General features: G+C 41.4%; 1 protein-coding gene across 1 annotated transcript; it reads left to right on the top strand.

Annotated features, from left to right (window-relative positions):
• The first annotated feature begins 1559 nt into the window (after positions 1–1559).
• Positions 1560–17281, top strand: slc8a1a (solute carrier family 8 member 1a). The gene is made up of 10 exons (XM_030157394.1): positions 1560–3181; positions 7715–7821; positions 10779–10799; positions 10926–10943; positions 11039–11053; positions 12389–12457; positions 14331–14458; positions 14658–14757; positions 15659–15934; positions 16177–17281. Exons 1-10 carry the CDS (start codon positions 1659–1661, stop codon positions 16551–16553), a joined length of 2634 nt encoding a protein of 877 aa, XP_030013254.1. The 5' UTR covers positions 1560–1658; the 3' UTR covers positions 16554–17281.
• Positions 17282–17923: the final 642 nt, after the last annotated feature.

Raw genomic sequence — 17923 nt, 5'->3', positions numbered from 1 at the left:
TGCAGACTGATCTCATGAAATTGCGTTGTATGTCATACCAGTTCTTATGGAATTTGGCGTATCATATCTGTAACTGCTAACCCTAACCCTAAACCTAGGCCTAACCCTAAACCTAACCACTTATCACATAGTATTTGCCGGGGTGTGAGCATACACGCAGAAAGCTTATAATGCGTACAGATAACACGCCAATTAAAAGTGGTGTGTATGGCATGTACATTTATGCAATTCATGATATCACGTTGGAAAGTGAAATGTGACATCAGACCATCTGCTGTTTTTACCCTCATGAGTTTTAGGTCAGTTTGACCCCATCCAGTGCTTACTAAAATCATGTTTCTGCTTCATATTGGATACATTTTAACATTTCATTCAACATTGAATATTATCTATCCTGTGAAATTTTCAAACACATCCATATTTTTGGGGTCATTTTGACATTTGACCTGGACCAATCTGTATCAGTTGCATCTGTGTAAATTAGGGCTGCACGATTCTGGCAAAAATGTGAATCACGATTCTTTTGCTTAGAATTGAGATCACGATTCTCTGGGACGATTTTTTTCACAAAATGTTTATTTGACCGCTGTCAAGTAAAATGGGTTCTTTTACCTCTGATTCGCATCTTTCATATCACTCTGCAAGTAGTCCGGTCACTTATGCAGTGTTTGCTGTTGAACTGATCTGTTGGTGTGGCTGTGTGTAATGGGGGGGTGCACGTGTGCGGTTTGGCGTGGGGTGCACACATGTGCGTTTTGGTTGGGGGGGCTTGGCCGCAAGCGCGCAGTTCGGCCGGGAATGGGGTGGGGGGGGTGGGGTGGGGTGTTGCACGCGCTTGCATTTCAGTCAGTAACCCACGCGTGTCGGTTTCCGTCCTACTTATACAATGGGGGTACGGGGCAGAAAACAAGACTGACATGAGATTAACACTGCCGAAAGTGAACCTTAATTGGGCAGGAGTTCAGGTGGGTGACTCTCACCACTACCACTGGGGTTTTCATCCATTTCCCTCTCTTTACCGCAGACGTTCCTCCACTGTCATTCACTCTTTCCTCACTCAACTGCAGCCGACAGCAACAGGCTCATGCGTTGTAAAGACGCTTTACCACTGGTTGAGGGAAGAGACACCGGCGGTTCTGAGTTTGTGGGTATTTGTTTGTAATGCAGCCGTGAAATAAAATGCTTAAGAATCGTCCGTGTTTAGAAATGAGATCGCATTCATGTGTGAATCGAGATCACGATCTTTTAACGATTAATTGTGCAGCCCTAGTGCAAATGTTTTAATATTGTAAATTCATCAGATTTCAGACCAAAAACTTCAGATGTTTTCAACTAAACCTGAGCTGAACAGCACAGACTAAAGTCCATCTATGTTTTGAAGGTTTCAGGGCTTGAACGTCGACATGTGCAGAGTGATGACCTTCTCAGCATTCTCCACCTTTCAGCGGTTTTTCCTCTTGACAGTCATCTTAGTTCAATTCCCACATTCAGCAGCAGGAGGTGCAGATTTGACCAACAGTACACTGAGTAACCACACCAAATGTGGAGGCAGCACCAAGTGCATCGAGGGCGTCATCCTGCCGATATGGCAACCAACAAACCCACCTTTCACTGACCGCATCGCCAGAGCCACCATCTACTTTGTGGGCCTATTCTACATGTTCCTTGGTGTCTCCATCATCGCCGACCGCTTCATGGCATCTATCGAAGTCATCACCTCCCAGGAGAAGCAGATCACAATTAAAAAGCCAAACGGGGAGAAGATCACCACAACGGTTCGAATCTGGAATGAGACAGTCTCCAACCTGACCCTGATGGCACTCGGCTCCTCTGCCCCAGAGATCCTCCTGTCGGTGGTCGAGGTTTGCGGTCACAACTTTGATGCCGGCGAGCTCGGTCCAAACACCATTGTTGGCAGCGCTGCCTTTAACATGTTCGTCATCATCGGCCTCTGTGTGTCCGTGATTCCAGAAGGAGAGACCAGGAAGGTGAAGCATCTCAGGGTTTTCTTTGTCACCGCATCCTGGAGCATCTTCGCCTACACCTGGCTTTACCTGATCCTGGCCGTTTTCTCTCCAGGTGAGGTGGAGATATGGGAGGGGCTTCTGACGCTCTTCTTCTTTCCACTTTGTGTTGGATTTGCTTACATAGCAGACCGCAGACTGCTCTTCTACAAATATGTGTACAAACGATACCGAGCAGGGAAACAAAAAGGTATGATCATTGAAACTGAGGGAGAACCAGAGATGCCATCAAAGGTTGATGTTGAAATGGATGGAAAAATGCTAAAAGCAAATGGCGAAGAGTTCATCGATGGAGAGTTGGGCTTTGATGTTAAGGAGTTGGATGAGGAAGAAGCCCGCAGAGAAGTGGCTGCCATCCTGAAGGAACTCAAACAAAAACACCCGGAGAAGGAGATGGAACAGCTGATGGAGCTTGCCAACTACCAAGTTTTAAACCAGCAACAAAAGAGTCGGGCTTTTTACCGCTGCCAGGCCACCAGGATCATGACCGGGGCTGGAAATATCTTGAAGAAGCACGCCGCCGACCAGGCCAAGAGGGCTGTCCAGCACAATATCTGCACCGAGGTTTCTGCCAACAACTTTGCCTCCAAGATCTTCTTTGACCCGGGTACCTACCAGTGTCTGGAGAACTGTGGCAGTGTAGCCCTGAACGTGGTGCGACAAGGTGGGGACCTCACCAGCATGGTGTCTGTGGATTACCGGACTGAAGACGGCACAGCAAATGCTGGCTCAGACTACTGCTTCACTGAAGGAACTGTGGTTTTCAAACCAGGTGAGACTGAAAAGGAAATCCGCATTAACATCATTGATGATGACATCTTTGAGGAGGATGAACACTTCTTGGTTCACCTCAGCAACGTGAAGGTCCTGTCAGACTCTCAGATAAAACACGTGGATGCCCCTGCTGGCTTAGGTCTGCCATGCACGGCCACTGTCACCATTTTTGATGACGACCACGCAGGGATCTTCACATTTGAGGAGCCGGTGGTGACAGTGAGCGAGAGCATTGGGATGATGGAAGTGAAAGTGATCCGGACCTCCGGAGCCCGCGGAGTCGTGGTGGTGCCGTATAAAACCATGGAAGGGACAGCGAAAGGAGGTGGTGAGGATTTTGAGGACACACATGGAGTCCTCGAATTCGACAACGATGAAATCTGGTAAGAATAAGTTTATATATTTACTGTAAACTGATGCAGAAACACAAAATTTTCATGTGTTGAATTATCCTGAGGACCAGATGAATCTGAGAGGGTGGATTTGGTCTAGCAGATCCATCCAGATCCAGGTGCGTTCACATTCAAAGCATTAACTTTCACTGGGTCAGTCACATCAATCTGTATATCTGTGGACAGATATGGATGGATTAATGCTATTGAGGCTGTTTTCTGCTGCTGACATGGAACAGCCTTTAGAATCTATCAGGGCAGCATTAAACAACTGGACAAAATACATTCTTTAAAATACGAATAAACATCTGTAAATAATTCCATCAAAGATTTACTTCATTGTTCCACATTGAAGGAAATTTGACTTCCATTAAGAAATACATGAGATGAACAAAAAACATGGTATGACAACTTCAGGGAATAAGAAAATGTTTCTGTGCCCAAGTAAAACTTTAATTGCTGTTTGCGTGGTTTACATTAAAAGCCAAACTGACAAATCTTTCCGGGGTGTTGACTTTTGTGTTGTAGGTTTCTGTTGATTGATCTTCTTGTCCATTGTCTGCTTGTCTTTATCAGCTCTGAGCCAATCACAGAACTTCACTGAACATCTCCAGTTTATCATCTAATTTTATTCACAGAACAAATGAAATACACGTTCAGACTGACTGAGTCCCCATATTGGAAAACTGGTTCTGTGAAGATTTTAAAAACCCTAGAACTGTGGGAGATGTAGTTTGGTATATGCGTTTTTACTCTGGATGTTTTATTCTCAGTAATCAATATAATAATCACAATGGTTTTTTTCCTAGTTTTAGACTGAGTTCATGTGGCAAACATGTTTGATTTTACCTAAAATTGAGAAGTTGCTTTTTGATCATTTCAACAGAACAGACTCAACATGAACTAAACTCTCAGCTTTTTGTCAAACTGGGAAGTTGCCTGAAACTATGATGCGTTGAAAGTGGTTTGATGTACAATTTCATCTCACTTCTACTATCAGAAATAGGAGTTTTCAGTTGTGACAGGATTCCTTTAACCCTTAAAGACCAAGGATGATGTTTGGAACCAGTGAATCTGCTCTGTTTATGGTGTTAAACTTTTGATTCAGAGGAACCTGAGGTTTCAGTCATCTTTTGATTCAAGTCTCTGTTCTACATTTTCTTTGTCTTAATGATGAATTTGTTGAGAAGTGTTAAAACATAAGAAAGATGATTGTTGGACCATATTAGAAAGAATGAATATTGGATGAAGATGATCTACAAACATGCAGGATGTAAAACTGACGGATCAGATCTGTCTTTTCCTTCAGTGAACACATAAATTATTAGATGACACAAATCCCATTTAAGCTTCATTTGACCATCACACACTGTTTTTACTAATCTCTGCCACTGGGCTTCCATAACTCCACCTCCTCCAGGTCATGTGACCGTTCCTCCAGGTTTGCATGCCGATCATAGCGGTGGCGGCTGGCAGAGTTTTCCAGCAGTTGGAATGTAATGACACCATAAACACAATGATTGAGGAAGGTGTTGGTTTATTAATGGATGGAGCTGCTGGCAGAGCCTTATATAGACTGACACTCATCATCACGCCTCAATACACGTTACTTTTATTAGGATCCCATGTGGACTGGATCTGAACCAGATCAACATCAGAACATCATCCACAAACAATTCTGTCAAACTCTCAAATGGGCTCCAGTTCGCTGTGTCGTTTTGAACTTAGCAGTGTTATGAGTATACCAATCCAAGCAGAGAGAGAGAGACAGATATAGCTCCATAACTTCCTGTTTTTACACCAAACATCTAAAACTGAGGAGGAGAAGGTTAAGAATGTACATCAGGACAATGAACATAAACCAACTGAACATCTACCACTTTCTTTGTAGGTATTTTTAATGTATAACCTCAAATAAATTTTCATGACGAACTTGAATTCAGACTCAAATCGCCTCCACTGCATGAAGGGAAATGAAAGTTGAGTTGGCCTCATTCTGAGAAATGGATGTCATGTTTACATTCAGTGTTTCTTTGGGTTTTTTTTCTTCAGTTTCTTTGGTTTTGTTGTTGATTGGTCCTTTTGTTTTCTTTATGCAGTTTTTGTGGGTCTCTCCGGTTTTCTTGGGTTTCTTTGGCTGCCGTCGTAGCTGATCTGTCAGCCTCTCTCCTGCCTTTGCTGGCATTCATCTCTTGTGTCTTTTGTCTCAGTGGGTCCTTGTGTTTTTGCTGTCGTGTCAGGCAGATAAACATCTGGCGGCTGCTGTGTTGGTCTCTTCCTTTTTAGGGCAGGCATTGTGGAGCAGTGTGGGGATCCTGGTCATCGTCAGCGGCTGCTCTGCTGCTCTAGGCCCATAAAGCAGATGGATGAGAGCAGCCTGTTCCCATCAGGCCTCAGAGCCAGCAATGGGGGAGGTCACCTTCATTCTGGGGGCTTCCTCCAAACCTGCCACTACTGCCTTGTACAGTTAGACACCATGACAGGTCCTAATCACTCCAATATCAAATCCCATCACAATGTTACAGCCACTCCAGATCATTTCATCTGGTTTCTCTGTCACAATAAACAGGACTTAAATAGAAAAAATGACATACTATGAATAAACTAGACAATGACTGCAGACAACGCCCCCTAAATGAAATCAATCACACTGACCAATCCCACTATGGTGTGACAACACTCTGGGAAACTAATAGATCAACAGTTTGACCCTTAAAACATCTCCAAGATATGGATTCATGTCTGAGTAAATGTGAAGTTTCTTAGAGAAATGATCAGAGGAAAACAGGTTAGGTTAGTCCACAGGAACAATCTTCATCCAATGATCAGAAACAGTCTCCAAAACACAGTCAGGTGACATGAAGCAGAAGAACAATAGTGAACAGGCAAAAACCCAAACTCACAAAACAAACCAATGAGTAACGGAAAATCCAAAGACAAAGAACATGACAGAACCATGAACATGAAGAGACAATAGACAATGTGACAGGGAAGACATGGGGTTAATATACAGGGTTAATCAAAAAGAATGAACCGATTTCATGACGCATTGCTTCAGTTCTCAAGCATCATCATTGGTCAGTGACCATTTGCAAGGGGAGTTTTCTAAGTTTATGTTCCACCGCTACCCACTAACCTTGATGACCTTAAACATCAAATAACAACGGCAATCAACTCAGTAGATCATGATATGCTAATACACGTCTGGGAGGAATCCTCTTATCGCACTGATGTTGCTCGTGCTGCAGGTGGTGGCCACATTGAACACTTGTAAGACAAGAAATAAAAGTTGATTGTGAGTAGAATACTTGTGACTCCGCTGGAGTTTTCTATTGCTTTTCCTTATTAAAATATTGCGTACTGAAATCAGTTCATTCTTTTTGAATAACCCTGTAAAGCCCTTAAATGGTACGAAAGAAAACAACAGAAACACACAACTTTACAATATGAAACAGAAAGCATAACTTCAAAATAAAACAGTTGAGGAACCAACATATGAAGTTTCTGTCTCTGTCAGAAAGTGGCCACAGATGACATCAGATCTTATTTTTCCTTTAATATAATTCATTCTGGGTTAAAGGTCAGAACATGACAGTGTTGAACATAGTTTTATCTCTATGATGGTGTCTGAGTGATGCAGCTTCATCATATTCTAATGGATACAGTGATGTGTTTATGTATATTCCATAATTTTGCATCATTTTTTTTAGCATCTCTTTCCTGTCTTTTCTTGGCTTGAGGTTTTTTGTTTTACGTGTTTCTTCCCAGGTTTTTTTGTTTGTTATTATACTTTTTTTTATAGCTACATTATGTGAATCATATCTCTCTGTTTATCACCAGGTTTTGGTTGCATTTTTTTTGTTTTACTGCCTGGTTCAATAACTGATTATTAATGTACAGTAACTAATGAAAAGGCTCCACCCATCCACATGACCAAGGTTAAATCAACCGATGCAGGAAGTCCCTATGATGGCCCCCCATGGACGTTTACAGTGAAGTTCATTGGGTCTGAAGCTCCGTTACATTCCATATGATGGAAAATGTGAGCAGTAACCTTCAAATCCATCAATCTGCTCCAATTCATAAAACATGGAGTGACTGGAGGCCATACATTAGAGGATGGATCCTCCAATCAGAGCAGCCGTTGCCTGAAGCCGAAGAAACGTCCAGCGCTGGAGGCAGATCAGGATCAACTTCCCATCATCTGTGACCTCCATCGATCTGATCCAACAGAAACAGTCAGACTGGTCTGAACTGGAACCTCCACAGACTCATCCTCTTTTATTTCATGGGGTTTTTAGTTTTTGTTAGTCTGTTGTTTCAGTTTGATGTACGAAGTAGATTTTGCTGAGTATGAAAAGGAGAATGTGAAGTTCTGTGATTGGACATTTGTTGTTGAAGTCCAGTTGTTCACCTTTGGTTCTTTACTTAAATATGGTCAGTTTTCACTGTTCGTCTTGTTTTCCATCGCGTCATGCCTCAGATTCCTGCCTTTTTCTCTGTCTTATTATTTTTCTGTTTCAGCAAAACTATTCAGATCAATATAATCGATGACGAAGAATACGAGAAAAACAAGAATTTCTTCCTGGAGATTGGAGAGCCTCAGCTTCTGGAGATGAGTGAGAGGAAAGGTGGGGGTCACCTGTCACCTGTAGCCCCACCTCCTAACCCCGTCTGCAACCTTTGACCCCTGTTAACCCAAACTCACTGAAATCGAGGAAAAAGATAATTTAAAACATCACTTAAAGTCACAATGAATTAACATTAGACAACATCCACAGAGGGTGGTTATGGATTATCTACATGTTTTCATTAAAGTATCGACATAAACAGGAAATGAACAGTTTGTCAGTGACTGTTTCACCTTCATCCTGATAAACTAACAAACAAATAAAATAAAGGTTATTTAAGTTTATTTTAACTCCCATCCGGAGAAATGTCATGATTCTTGAAAATAAATAATTCTAATTCACTAACTTTTAATTAACAGCTAAACTTTCCTGAAACAGTGAGATAAATAAGAATAGTGTATTATAATTCAATCTATAACTATTTTCTAATAACTTTAGCAAAAAGTTAATCATGAGGGACACAAGTGACGTCCTTTCCATAGTGTTTTCCTTTGTTGTGACTTTAACGTTGTTCATTGCATCTTCAGAATCACGTGGAAATCATCTCCTGTCAGAGTCCCGTCAAACCTCATCCATCACTGTACTAGTGCATGACCTCTTACCTCTGACCCCCCCATCCCACCCCCACTGTGTTTTGTCCACAGGAAGACCATAGCTGTTAGAATAATTGATGGTGAGCAGTACGATAAGCAGGCGACCTTCTACATAGAACTGCAGGAGCCCTACTGGAAGAGGAGGAGATGGACAGGTGCTGATCCCAGTCTGGGTCTGGGTCTGGTCACTTTATTGTCGCTCTGTCGCCTCCTCCTTTAAACACATTCAGCTGCAGATGGACAGTCAGCTTTGATTGGTTTAGACTGGTCAGGATGAGAATAAACTGGTCAGGACTAGTTATAGACTGATCAGGACTGGTTACAGACTGATTAAAAATGGCCAGAACTAGTCACAAAGTCATCAAAATTAGTTACAAACTGTTAAAGACTGGTTAGGACTATTTATACACGAGTGGTAAGGACTTAGTTACAGACTGGTTACAGACTTATCAGGACTGGTCAGTACTCGTTACAGATCGATTGGAACTCTTACAGAGTAGTTAGGACTGATTCCACACAGGTTAAAGACTGATCAGGGGCTTTTAAAGAGAGACTTAAAATCATACAGTTGATGGCAGAAGTCGACAGTTGTCAGAGTCATGTTGACAATTGGAGTTATGTATTATTATTATTATTATTATTATTATTATTATTACACTACATTGCCAAAAGTATTCGCTCACCCATCCAAATAATCAGGTGTTCCAATCACTTCCATGGCTACAGGTGTATAAAATCAAGCACCTAGGCATGCAGACTGCTTTTACAAACATTTGTGAAAGAATGGGTCGCTCTCAGGAGCTCAGTGAATTCCAGCGTGGAACTGTGATAGGATACCACCTGTGCAACAAATCCAGTCTTGAAATTTCCTCGCTCCTAAATATTACACAGTCAACTGTCAGCTGTATTATAAGAAAGTGGAAGTGTTTGGGAACGACAGCAACTCAGCCACGAAGTGGTAGGCCACGTAAACTGACGGAGCGGGGTCAGTGGATGCTGAGGCACATAGTGCGAAGAGGTCGCCAACTTTCTGCAGAGTCAGTCGCTACAGACCTCCAAACTTCATGTGGCCTTCAGATTAGCTCAAGAACAGTGCGCAGAGAGCTTCATGGAATGGGTTTCCATGGCCAAGCAGCTGCATCCAAGCCATACATCACCAAATGCAATGCAAAGCGCTGGATGCAGCGGTGTAAAGCACGCCGCCACTGGACTCTAGAGCAGTGGAGGCGCGTTCTCTGGAGTGGCGAATCGCGCTTCTCCATCTGGCAATCTGATGGACAGGTCTGCGCTTGGCGGTTGCCAGGAGAATGATACTTGTCAGACTGCATTGTGCCAAGTGTAAAGTTTGGTGGAGGGGGGATTATGGTGTGGGGTTGTTTTTCAGGAGCTGGGCTTGGCCCCTTAGTTCCAGTAAAAGGAACTGTGAATGCTTCAGCATACCAAGACATTTTGGACAATTCCATGCTCCCAACTTTGTGGGAACAGTTTGGAGCTGGCCCCTTCCTCTTCCAACATGACTGTGCACCAGTGCACAAAGCAAGGTCCATAAAGACATGGATGACAGAGTCTGGTGTGGATGAACTTGACTGGCCTGCACAGAGTCCTGACCTCAACCCCATAGAACACCTTTGGGATGAATTAGAGTGGAGACTGAGAGCCAGGCCTTCTCGTCCAACATCAGTGTGTGACCTCACAAATGCGCTTCTGGAAGAATGGTCAAATTCCCATGAACACACTCCTAAACCTTGTGGACAGCCTTCCGAGAAGAGTTGAAGCTGTTATAGCTGCAAAGGGTGGACCGACGTCATATTGAACCCCATAGACTAGGAATGGGATGTCACTTAAATTCATATGCGAGTCAAGGCAGGTGAGCAAATACTTCTGGCAACATAGTGTATTAGAATCAGTGGAGTCTGATGTTTTACATGACGTTTGTCTGTGTGTGAGTTTCAATCCAGACAGATGTCATCACTCACAGTTCCACATTTGGATTCTGCATAACTGGATACAACCATAAAGGACTTAGGAATTATATTAACAAGAAGATGATTTTAACAAGGAGTGACCAGATATTGACAGAGGACAGGTGTGGACAGATGAGGAAAGGTGTGAACAGATTTGGACGGATGCGGACAGGTGTTGAGTCCTGTGTTGTTTTATTCCCTCATTCGCTTGTTGATATTAAACCATCTGTTTCACTGGATTCTGTTTTGTATTAACATTTAATCCTGACTTATTTATAAAATTACTATTGTGAACAAAATCATCCTGTTACTGTTAAGACTGTGTTCAGGTTTTGAACAGCTATAAAATTGTCCTGACTGTCAGTGAACGCACCTCTTTTCTTCTTATTCTTCTCTTCAGCTGTGTTGCTGCAGGAAGCTGGTAAGCTCAGTCTTGTTTGCCCTTTCCTTTCTCTTCCTGCTCGCTGCGTCCTCATGTTCGTTTCCTTCACACATACTGAAAACACATTCAGACTGTCATTCTGACTCTGGGTTTCATATCTTTCAGGTGGATTCGTTAAAACAGGTATGAAGTCCATCATGTTGTTTCTCTTCAGTGATGTATTAAATGAATATGTTAATTAATTTGATATTAATTCCTGTTTTCTGTACGCCTGTCAGATAAACACCTGTTTGGTAAGACACCTCTGACTGCTGTGGATGTTTACTTTAAGAAAAAAACACTTAAAGCAAAAAACATCACAGTAAAACTCTTAACACCACAACCAGTGACTCCACAAAGATAAACCCACAATATGTCTCTTAATCTGTCCGTCTCTTTATCTATCTGTCTGTCTGTCTGTCAAATCACTGAATGAGTCAGTAGGTGTGATTCCATTCAGTTGTTTTATTCACATTTTTATCTGTGGAGAGCATGAATTCTTTATTTTTTTTTTTTTTACTTTACTTAGGTGGTTTCAGGAAAACACTAGTGTCCACAAGGAAGGAATGATGCAGAGACACAACATCTGTTGAATTTATACAAGGAAAAAGAAATGAAAAACAGTTATGAAACACCACCATGTATGAGGAGCTGCAGAAGTTAATGATAATTAAAGACTTTGACTAACTGAGACAGAATCAGAAATGACATTCTGTAATCCAGACCAGGTCCAGTATATAGACTGAAACTAAAACTATACTAAGGTACTGTATGTCCATCACCTCCGCAATCAGCTGCTCAGATGAGGTCAGATGTTATTGCACGAATAACTACACTGAACTGGAAAAGTCTGAAACATGATAAACCGACTCTTAATACTTCCACAGCAGTTGTCACGGAAACAAGAAGAAACAAGAAAAGCACTCGGAGAGCGCAGACCTCTGCCAAGAGAGATCTACCCCCCCCAATCATCACCAAAATTTAATCATTTCTTCCTTGTGCCAGTATCAACATTTCCTGAAAATTTCATGAAAATCCGTCCATAACTTTTTGAGTTATCTTGCTAACAAATAAACACGCACGCACACAAAGCAAAGTGATCACAATACCTCCTAGCGGAGGTAATCAGCATTTTTTTATTGGGAGTTTTACAAAACTTCACTAAATTTTTGACACAAATGAATGGAAACTAAACTACTGCAGGATTCTTTAACATTATAAGGCTTAGGTGCAGCACACAAAATGAATTAATCTAAAATCAATGAAGAGAGCATCAAAACAAGGACTGAAATGCCTTTTCATAGATCTAATGATTTTCAGCTTCAGGAAGCTTTGTTTTCCTGTTTTTCAGATGTATACGAGTCAACTAAATGCCCCAAATTGACACCAAATTATTTATCTTCATTAAAAAATGACAAGGGCCACCAGATTCCACAACCAAGCACTTAAATTAATGTAGAAAAAAGCCTGGACCTCAAAAGTCTTGTGAAAATGAATCCCTGTTCTGTTTTATGTTTTGAGTTTTTGGAGATTGTCACTGTGGCTCTGAACTTCTGCATCACTCTCTAATCACCTGTTGATCTGTTCAGGTAAAGATGTGTACAGGAAGGTTCAAGGACGAGAGCATCCCGCCCCTTCAGCCGTCATCACCATCACAGGTACATCGTCCACAGATCCGGACCCCGACCCCTCCACCCAAAATCACAAGAACTGGATCTTCTCACACACATCCTGCTCTGGACACAAATAAACACACTCATGTGCATGAGCATACCCCTATTAAAACAGCTCTATGAAAGAAATCACCACAAACAGAAGTCAAACAAATAACTTTTTACATTTTATAATATTAGATAATACCTCAATAACAGATACTGAACTAGTCTGTAAAGGTACATTTAATATAAATCGATAAGAAACAAACACTAATTCACTTTAACACAAGAATAGTTAATATAGTTAAATTTGTGTAGTCACCTCTCCGATACCAGTGGTCTTACCTGGATTCCTCTGGTCCCTCTTTGGGCTATTGAAAGACCTGCAATACCAGAAGCGGAGCCATGATGGTCCCGGTTCACTTCCAATAGCTTATGGATTAGCTTAGCTGTTAACTTAGAAACTGTTAGCTGGAAACCAGAGATATGTTCGACGGCCTAAAACAAAGTCTTAAAGGGTAAACACAACTACATAATAACTCTTATACAAGTGCTTAAACACGAGTATTTTCATCCTTCAGACATTTTATTCTGAGAACTTATCCTAGCGTTCCTCAACGAAGTCCTCTAGCAATATCTTAACTCAGTGGCCCTGCCCACGGGCAATCAGGTGTTCAAGAACTTGACGTCACTCATGACTAACCAACGAGAATACGACGAAGAACAGCAGCGACACCAAGGTAAACAGGTCAAGTTACTTTTTATCAATTAAGAGAATTTAGCAAGAAAATTTTAATTTAGAAATCAAATGAAATTAAATTAAACAATGAGAATACATAGAACACCCTAATATTCTATAAAATAAATAACTAGTACATAGACTTTCAGGATCATCTTACAGCACTTTTATTTTTATTGTTTAATTACTTCTGGACAGAATATATGAGTGATAAATACAAGAGAAATGTTTAACAAAAATTACACATTAAAAATGGTAACATTAACTATTTTGATGAAATTTGTATATATCAATGTTACTATTACAGGTACATTTTATACTCAAAAATGCAGATTTGAAAACATTTGAGGAGTTTTCTACCATTTAAATTTGAATTAAAATAATTTGTGCCTTAAAATGACAGAAAACAACAAAACCTTAAAATTTCATCAGTTAAATGTTGATTAATGTCACTTGGCTTAATGTATTCTATTTATTACTATGTGTTTTTCTATATATTTATCATGCATTGTACTAATATTTTCATCATTGTACCAATATTTTCATCAATATTTCTCATCTTTTATCTTTTTATTAATTTTTGGATTTAATGTTGGTATGTCATGTCATAACTGACGACATCCGTTTGTTACTAATGAAAAGCTTTAACTCATGAACACATGACATTATCTAATCTTTTGCTGCATTCACAGTCATCTATAGACTATGGTAATCTCAGCATAATTAGTTTTGGACATTTAAAATTCATTTACAGATTAAAAACTATACATATATATAATATGAACAATACTCTAGGTGTGAAAGATTCCAGGGGTTGCATTTTGCCAGTTGTATATTCGACTGGTTTGAATTTTGTATAAGTTTATTGCTAAATTTAGGACTACAACTCCCACTATGCTAAGCCATACATTATTTTATATAGAGCTGAGAATGTTAACGCTCATTTCTTTTTCTCAGTTAGATGATTAAAAGTCCTCTAATCTGAAGTGATTCTGATTCCTGATGAGCAGTGTTTTACCTTCATCCATTCGGTTCATCTGTCCACTCCTCCACCCATCAGTCATCATTCTGTTCATGTCATGTTTCTTTGAGGGCTTATCATAGTGTCCACTGACTGTCCTACATCCTCCATCTCAGAGGACGGAGGTGAGGAGTGTTTGACAAAAAAGGAAGAGGAGGAGCGTCGGATCGCGGAGATGGGCAGACCGACGCTGGGTGAACACGTCAAACTGGAGGTCATCATCGAGGAGTCGTACGAGTTTAAGGTGAGTTTATGAAACAATGACTCATAAAGTCATCAAAAGGTTCATCCAACATGGAGGTGGTGATGAACCTGCACTGAAACTATGTCCATCTGTGTCTGGTCTTTTGTCCAGCTTCATTCCTGATCCATTAGGTGGAAATTAAACATCTGCTTTGGTTCATCTGTGTCTTCTGGATGTCGGTTTTCCTTCTGGTTTTCAGAGCACTGTGGACAAACTGATTAAGAAGACCAACCTGGCTCTGTTGATCGGGACCAACAGCTGGAGGGAGCAGTTTGTGGAGGCCATCACAGTGAACTCTGGTACAGAAAACCAACACAGCTTTAAATAAACTAACCATCCTGCTCAGTCTGCATTTACACAAATGGACGAGTAACATAATATTACTGCTACTGAATGAAGATACAACACACTGTTAAAACTACTATTAAATGGAGAAAACGCTGCACTACAAGTAGTAATACACACTGTTAGTAACAGGGGCCCAATCCCAATTCACCCCTTGGCCCTCCCCCTTACCCCTACCCCTTGAAACAGAATTGCAAGGGGTAGGGGTTGAAACATTCCCCTATGAAATGAGACAACCCTTTGAAACCTGTTACGTCATCAGCAGTCATCGATGCCACTATAAACAGATGTAACAACTTTGTTTCCAAAAGAATTCACCATACTGTCAGCAGCTGTAACCATCTCTGTTGCAGGGGCTTTGGTCATCTTTTTGCGGCTGTCAACTGCAAACCGCAGAAATGCAGTGTGTAATTCATTGAAACGGCATTGAACGGTTGATCAAATTATTTAGTTGTTTACAAAGAAAACATGTACATTTGTGTGTTTCTTTCATCACACTGCTGCACCTTTTTGCTGTGTTTACCTCCATCTTGCCAGTGATTTGAACAGAATTATGGGAGATGTCTCATACCCCTCCATTTATAGTGTGGTCCAGAAAAATATCAATTTCCAGGGCCAAACAACCCTCCCCCTTAGCCCTTCCCCCCCGACTCATCGAGAATCGGGACACCCCCTACCCCTTCACATGAACACGCAAAATGGAGAGGTAGGGGTAAGGGGACGGGCCAATGGGTGAATTGGGATTGGGCCAAGGTGTACAGTACCTTAGATGAGTACATACTGCAATGTAACCTCAGTACTGTGGTCAAAGTACTTTGACTCCATGCCGACTCCTGGCTCTGCCCCTCTCTTCAGGTGATGATGATGATGATGATGAGAATGGTGAGGAGAAGCTGCCGTCTTGTTTCGACTACGTCATGCACTTCCTCACCATCTTCTGGAAGCTCCTGTTCGCCTTCGTTCCTCCGACAGACTACTGGAATGGCTGGGCCTGCTTCTTTGTTTCCATCTCCGTCATTGGCCTCCTCACCGCCATCATCGGAGACCTGGCCTCACACTTCGGCTGCACCGTTGGCCTCAAAGACTCCGTCACCGCGGTGGTGTTTGTAGCTCTGGGAACATCTGTACCAGGTGTGACGCAAACTAGGATCGGTGTCCTGATGCAGCCTTTGATTTACAAATTATACTGTTGTAGCTCTACTTCTGACCACTAGGTTTAGATCATTTAACCACAGGATGGTGGCGTTCATGTTTATCTAAGAAGAACATTACATCACTTTACTGTGAACTATGAAATGAGCTGGTTCTTCTGAATCTGGGTTGAAGTGTGAATATTTTATCATGATGCCTTGTTTCCACTTTCTGTCCCACAGACACTTTTGCCAGTAAGGTGGCCGCCATCCAAGACCAGTATGCTGATGCTTCCATTGGAAATGTGACTGGAAGTAATGCCGTCAATGTGTTCCTGGGAATTGGCGTGGCCTGGTCCATCGCTGCTATTTTTCACAAATCCAAAGGTCAGCCGTTTAAGGTCAACCCCGGCACACTGGCCTTCTCCGTCACACTCTTCACCATCTTTGCCTTCATCTGCATCGGTGTCCTCATCTACCGTCGCCGGCCAGAGATTGGTGGTGAGCTCGGTGGACCGCGAGTGCCCAAGATCCTGACAACCTGCCTGTTCTTCAGCTTGTGGCTCATGTACATCGTGTTCTCCTCACTGGAGGCCTACTGCCACATAAAGGGCTTCTGAGCGGTTGGTGCCGGGTCAACCAGGTTTTCCTAAACATCTGAAGGATTTACAGTTTCTGACGCCAGTTCTACAGGCTCCTGTTGACTGGAAAAGGGTTTGACTCTCCTTGAGTTCTGACTGAAAGTACAGAGACAGGTTCTAATCAGTTCCTAATGGATCTGAAGATTGTGATGTTCATGTAACATTAGTGGGTGGTAGATGTTTTGTAGATCATTAAACACTTTCATGGGTACAGACTGTGTGCTTCTTTAGGCTTAAGAAAGGTCTTTGGCAGGTGTTAAATGTCCCATATGCTCCTAGAGGATTCAGCAGGGTCTTCACAATCCTGGTGAATTTTTAAAGGTTCTTGTGGAACCCTAGAGTCCTGAAACCTCTTGTGCAGTGTCCATATTGGACTGCTGACCTTTGAAACACTAGATCTTCCTCATTGTTCACTACAAACGGCCCCAGGAGTAGGCGAGTGTTGCACCGAAATGAGTATCTGCACTGAGTTTGACCTATAGTAAACTTTGAAATAAAAACAAATGGAGAAAATAAAACATGTTTGGTGTTTAAGCTGTGATATGAAATAATGCACTTCAAAACATTAAAAAAAAGAGAGCGTGAGAGAAAGACGTGTAAAGAAACAACAGTCCTGATGTTATATCAAAGATATATCACCTTATAGATTCATCCACAGCAGTTCACATGGAAACCAGAGCCCCTCTGGATCCAAAATGCCGAACCACAAACTCGACCCACTTCTTACAACCCCAATTCAAAAGAGAGTTGGGATGTTGTAAATAATGTTGTGTAAAACTCATAAACCCAGATTTAATTCATGATAGAACATTTAAAACATATCAAATGTTTAAACTGAGAAAATGAACCATCTAAAGTAAAAAATTTGGTAAAATTGAAACTGATACAGTAACTGATCTCCATAAAGTGTTTCCAGGCCCATGTTTCCACTGGGGAAAATCTCCTCTTCTTTAACATCAGTTTGTAAATGTCTGGACCTGAGGATGTTTCATTCTGTTTCTACTCACTTTGACGTAGACTCAACAGAATGGACGTTAAGCTTTAGTTGCTTCACTGTAACTTTATTAAACATCAGGCACATACATGTTACTGCAGCCCTCACTAGACCCCGGTGAGTCCCACACCGAATATGGTCCCCCTAGGAACATGTAATAATATACTCTGCTTGACACATCCTTTCTCTTTTTTTTTTTCTCTTACCTAAATAACATTTACTTTCAAGTGCATCAATATGTAAACAAACATTCTTGTAAACATTCCAGTATTCATATGCTCAAAAATAGAATAACACATTTGTCTCCAGTTACAACATAAATGTATTTTCTTTTCTCTGTTACTCTAGCAATACA

Source organism: Sphaeramia orbicularis, chromosome 1 (genome assembly GCF_902148855.1).
Source record: "Sphaeramia orbicularis chromosome 1, fSphaOr1.1, whole genome shotgun sequence".
Taxonomy (NCBI): domain Eukaryota; kingdom Metazoa; phylum Chordata; class Actinopteri; order Kurtiformes; family Apogonidae; genus Sphaeramia; species Sphaeramia orbicularis.
The sequence above is the reverse complement of the archived record's forward strand: the minus strand, read 5'-3'. Positions and strand labels throughout refer to the sequence as shown.

What these genes read in the sequence shown, in the direction of transcription:
- slc8a1a (XM_030157394.1), top strand. Translation starts at nt 1,659, where the DNA reads ATGTTCCTTGGTGTCTCCATCATCGCCGACCGCTTCATGGCATCTATC. An exon ending in TTCGACAACGATGAAATCTG is followed by an intron (nt 3,182 to 7,714) that starts GTAAGAATAAGT and finishes TTTCTGTTTCAG; the next exon opens with CAAAACTATTCAGATCAATA. An exon ending in TCTGGGAACATCTGTACCAG is followed by an intron (nt 15,935 to 16,176) that starts GTGTGACGCAAA and finishes TCTGTCCCACAG; the next exon opens with ACACTTTTGCCAGTAAGGTG.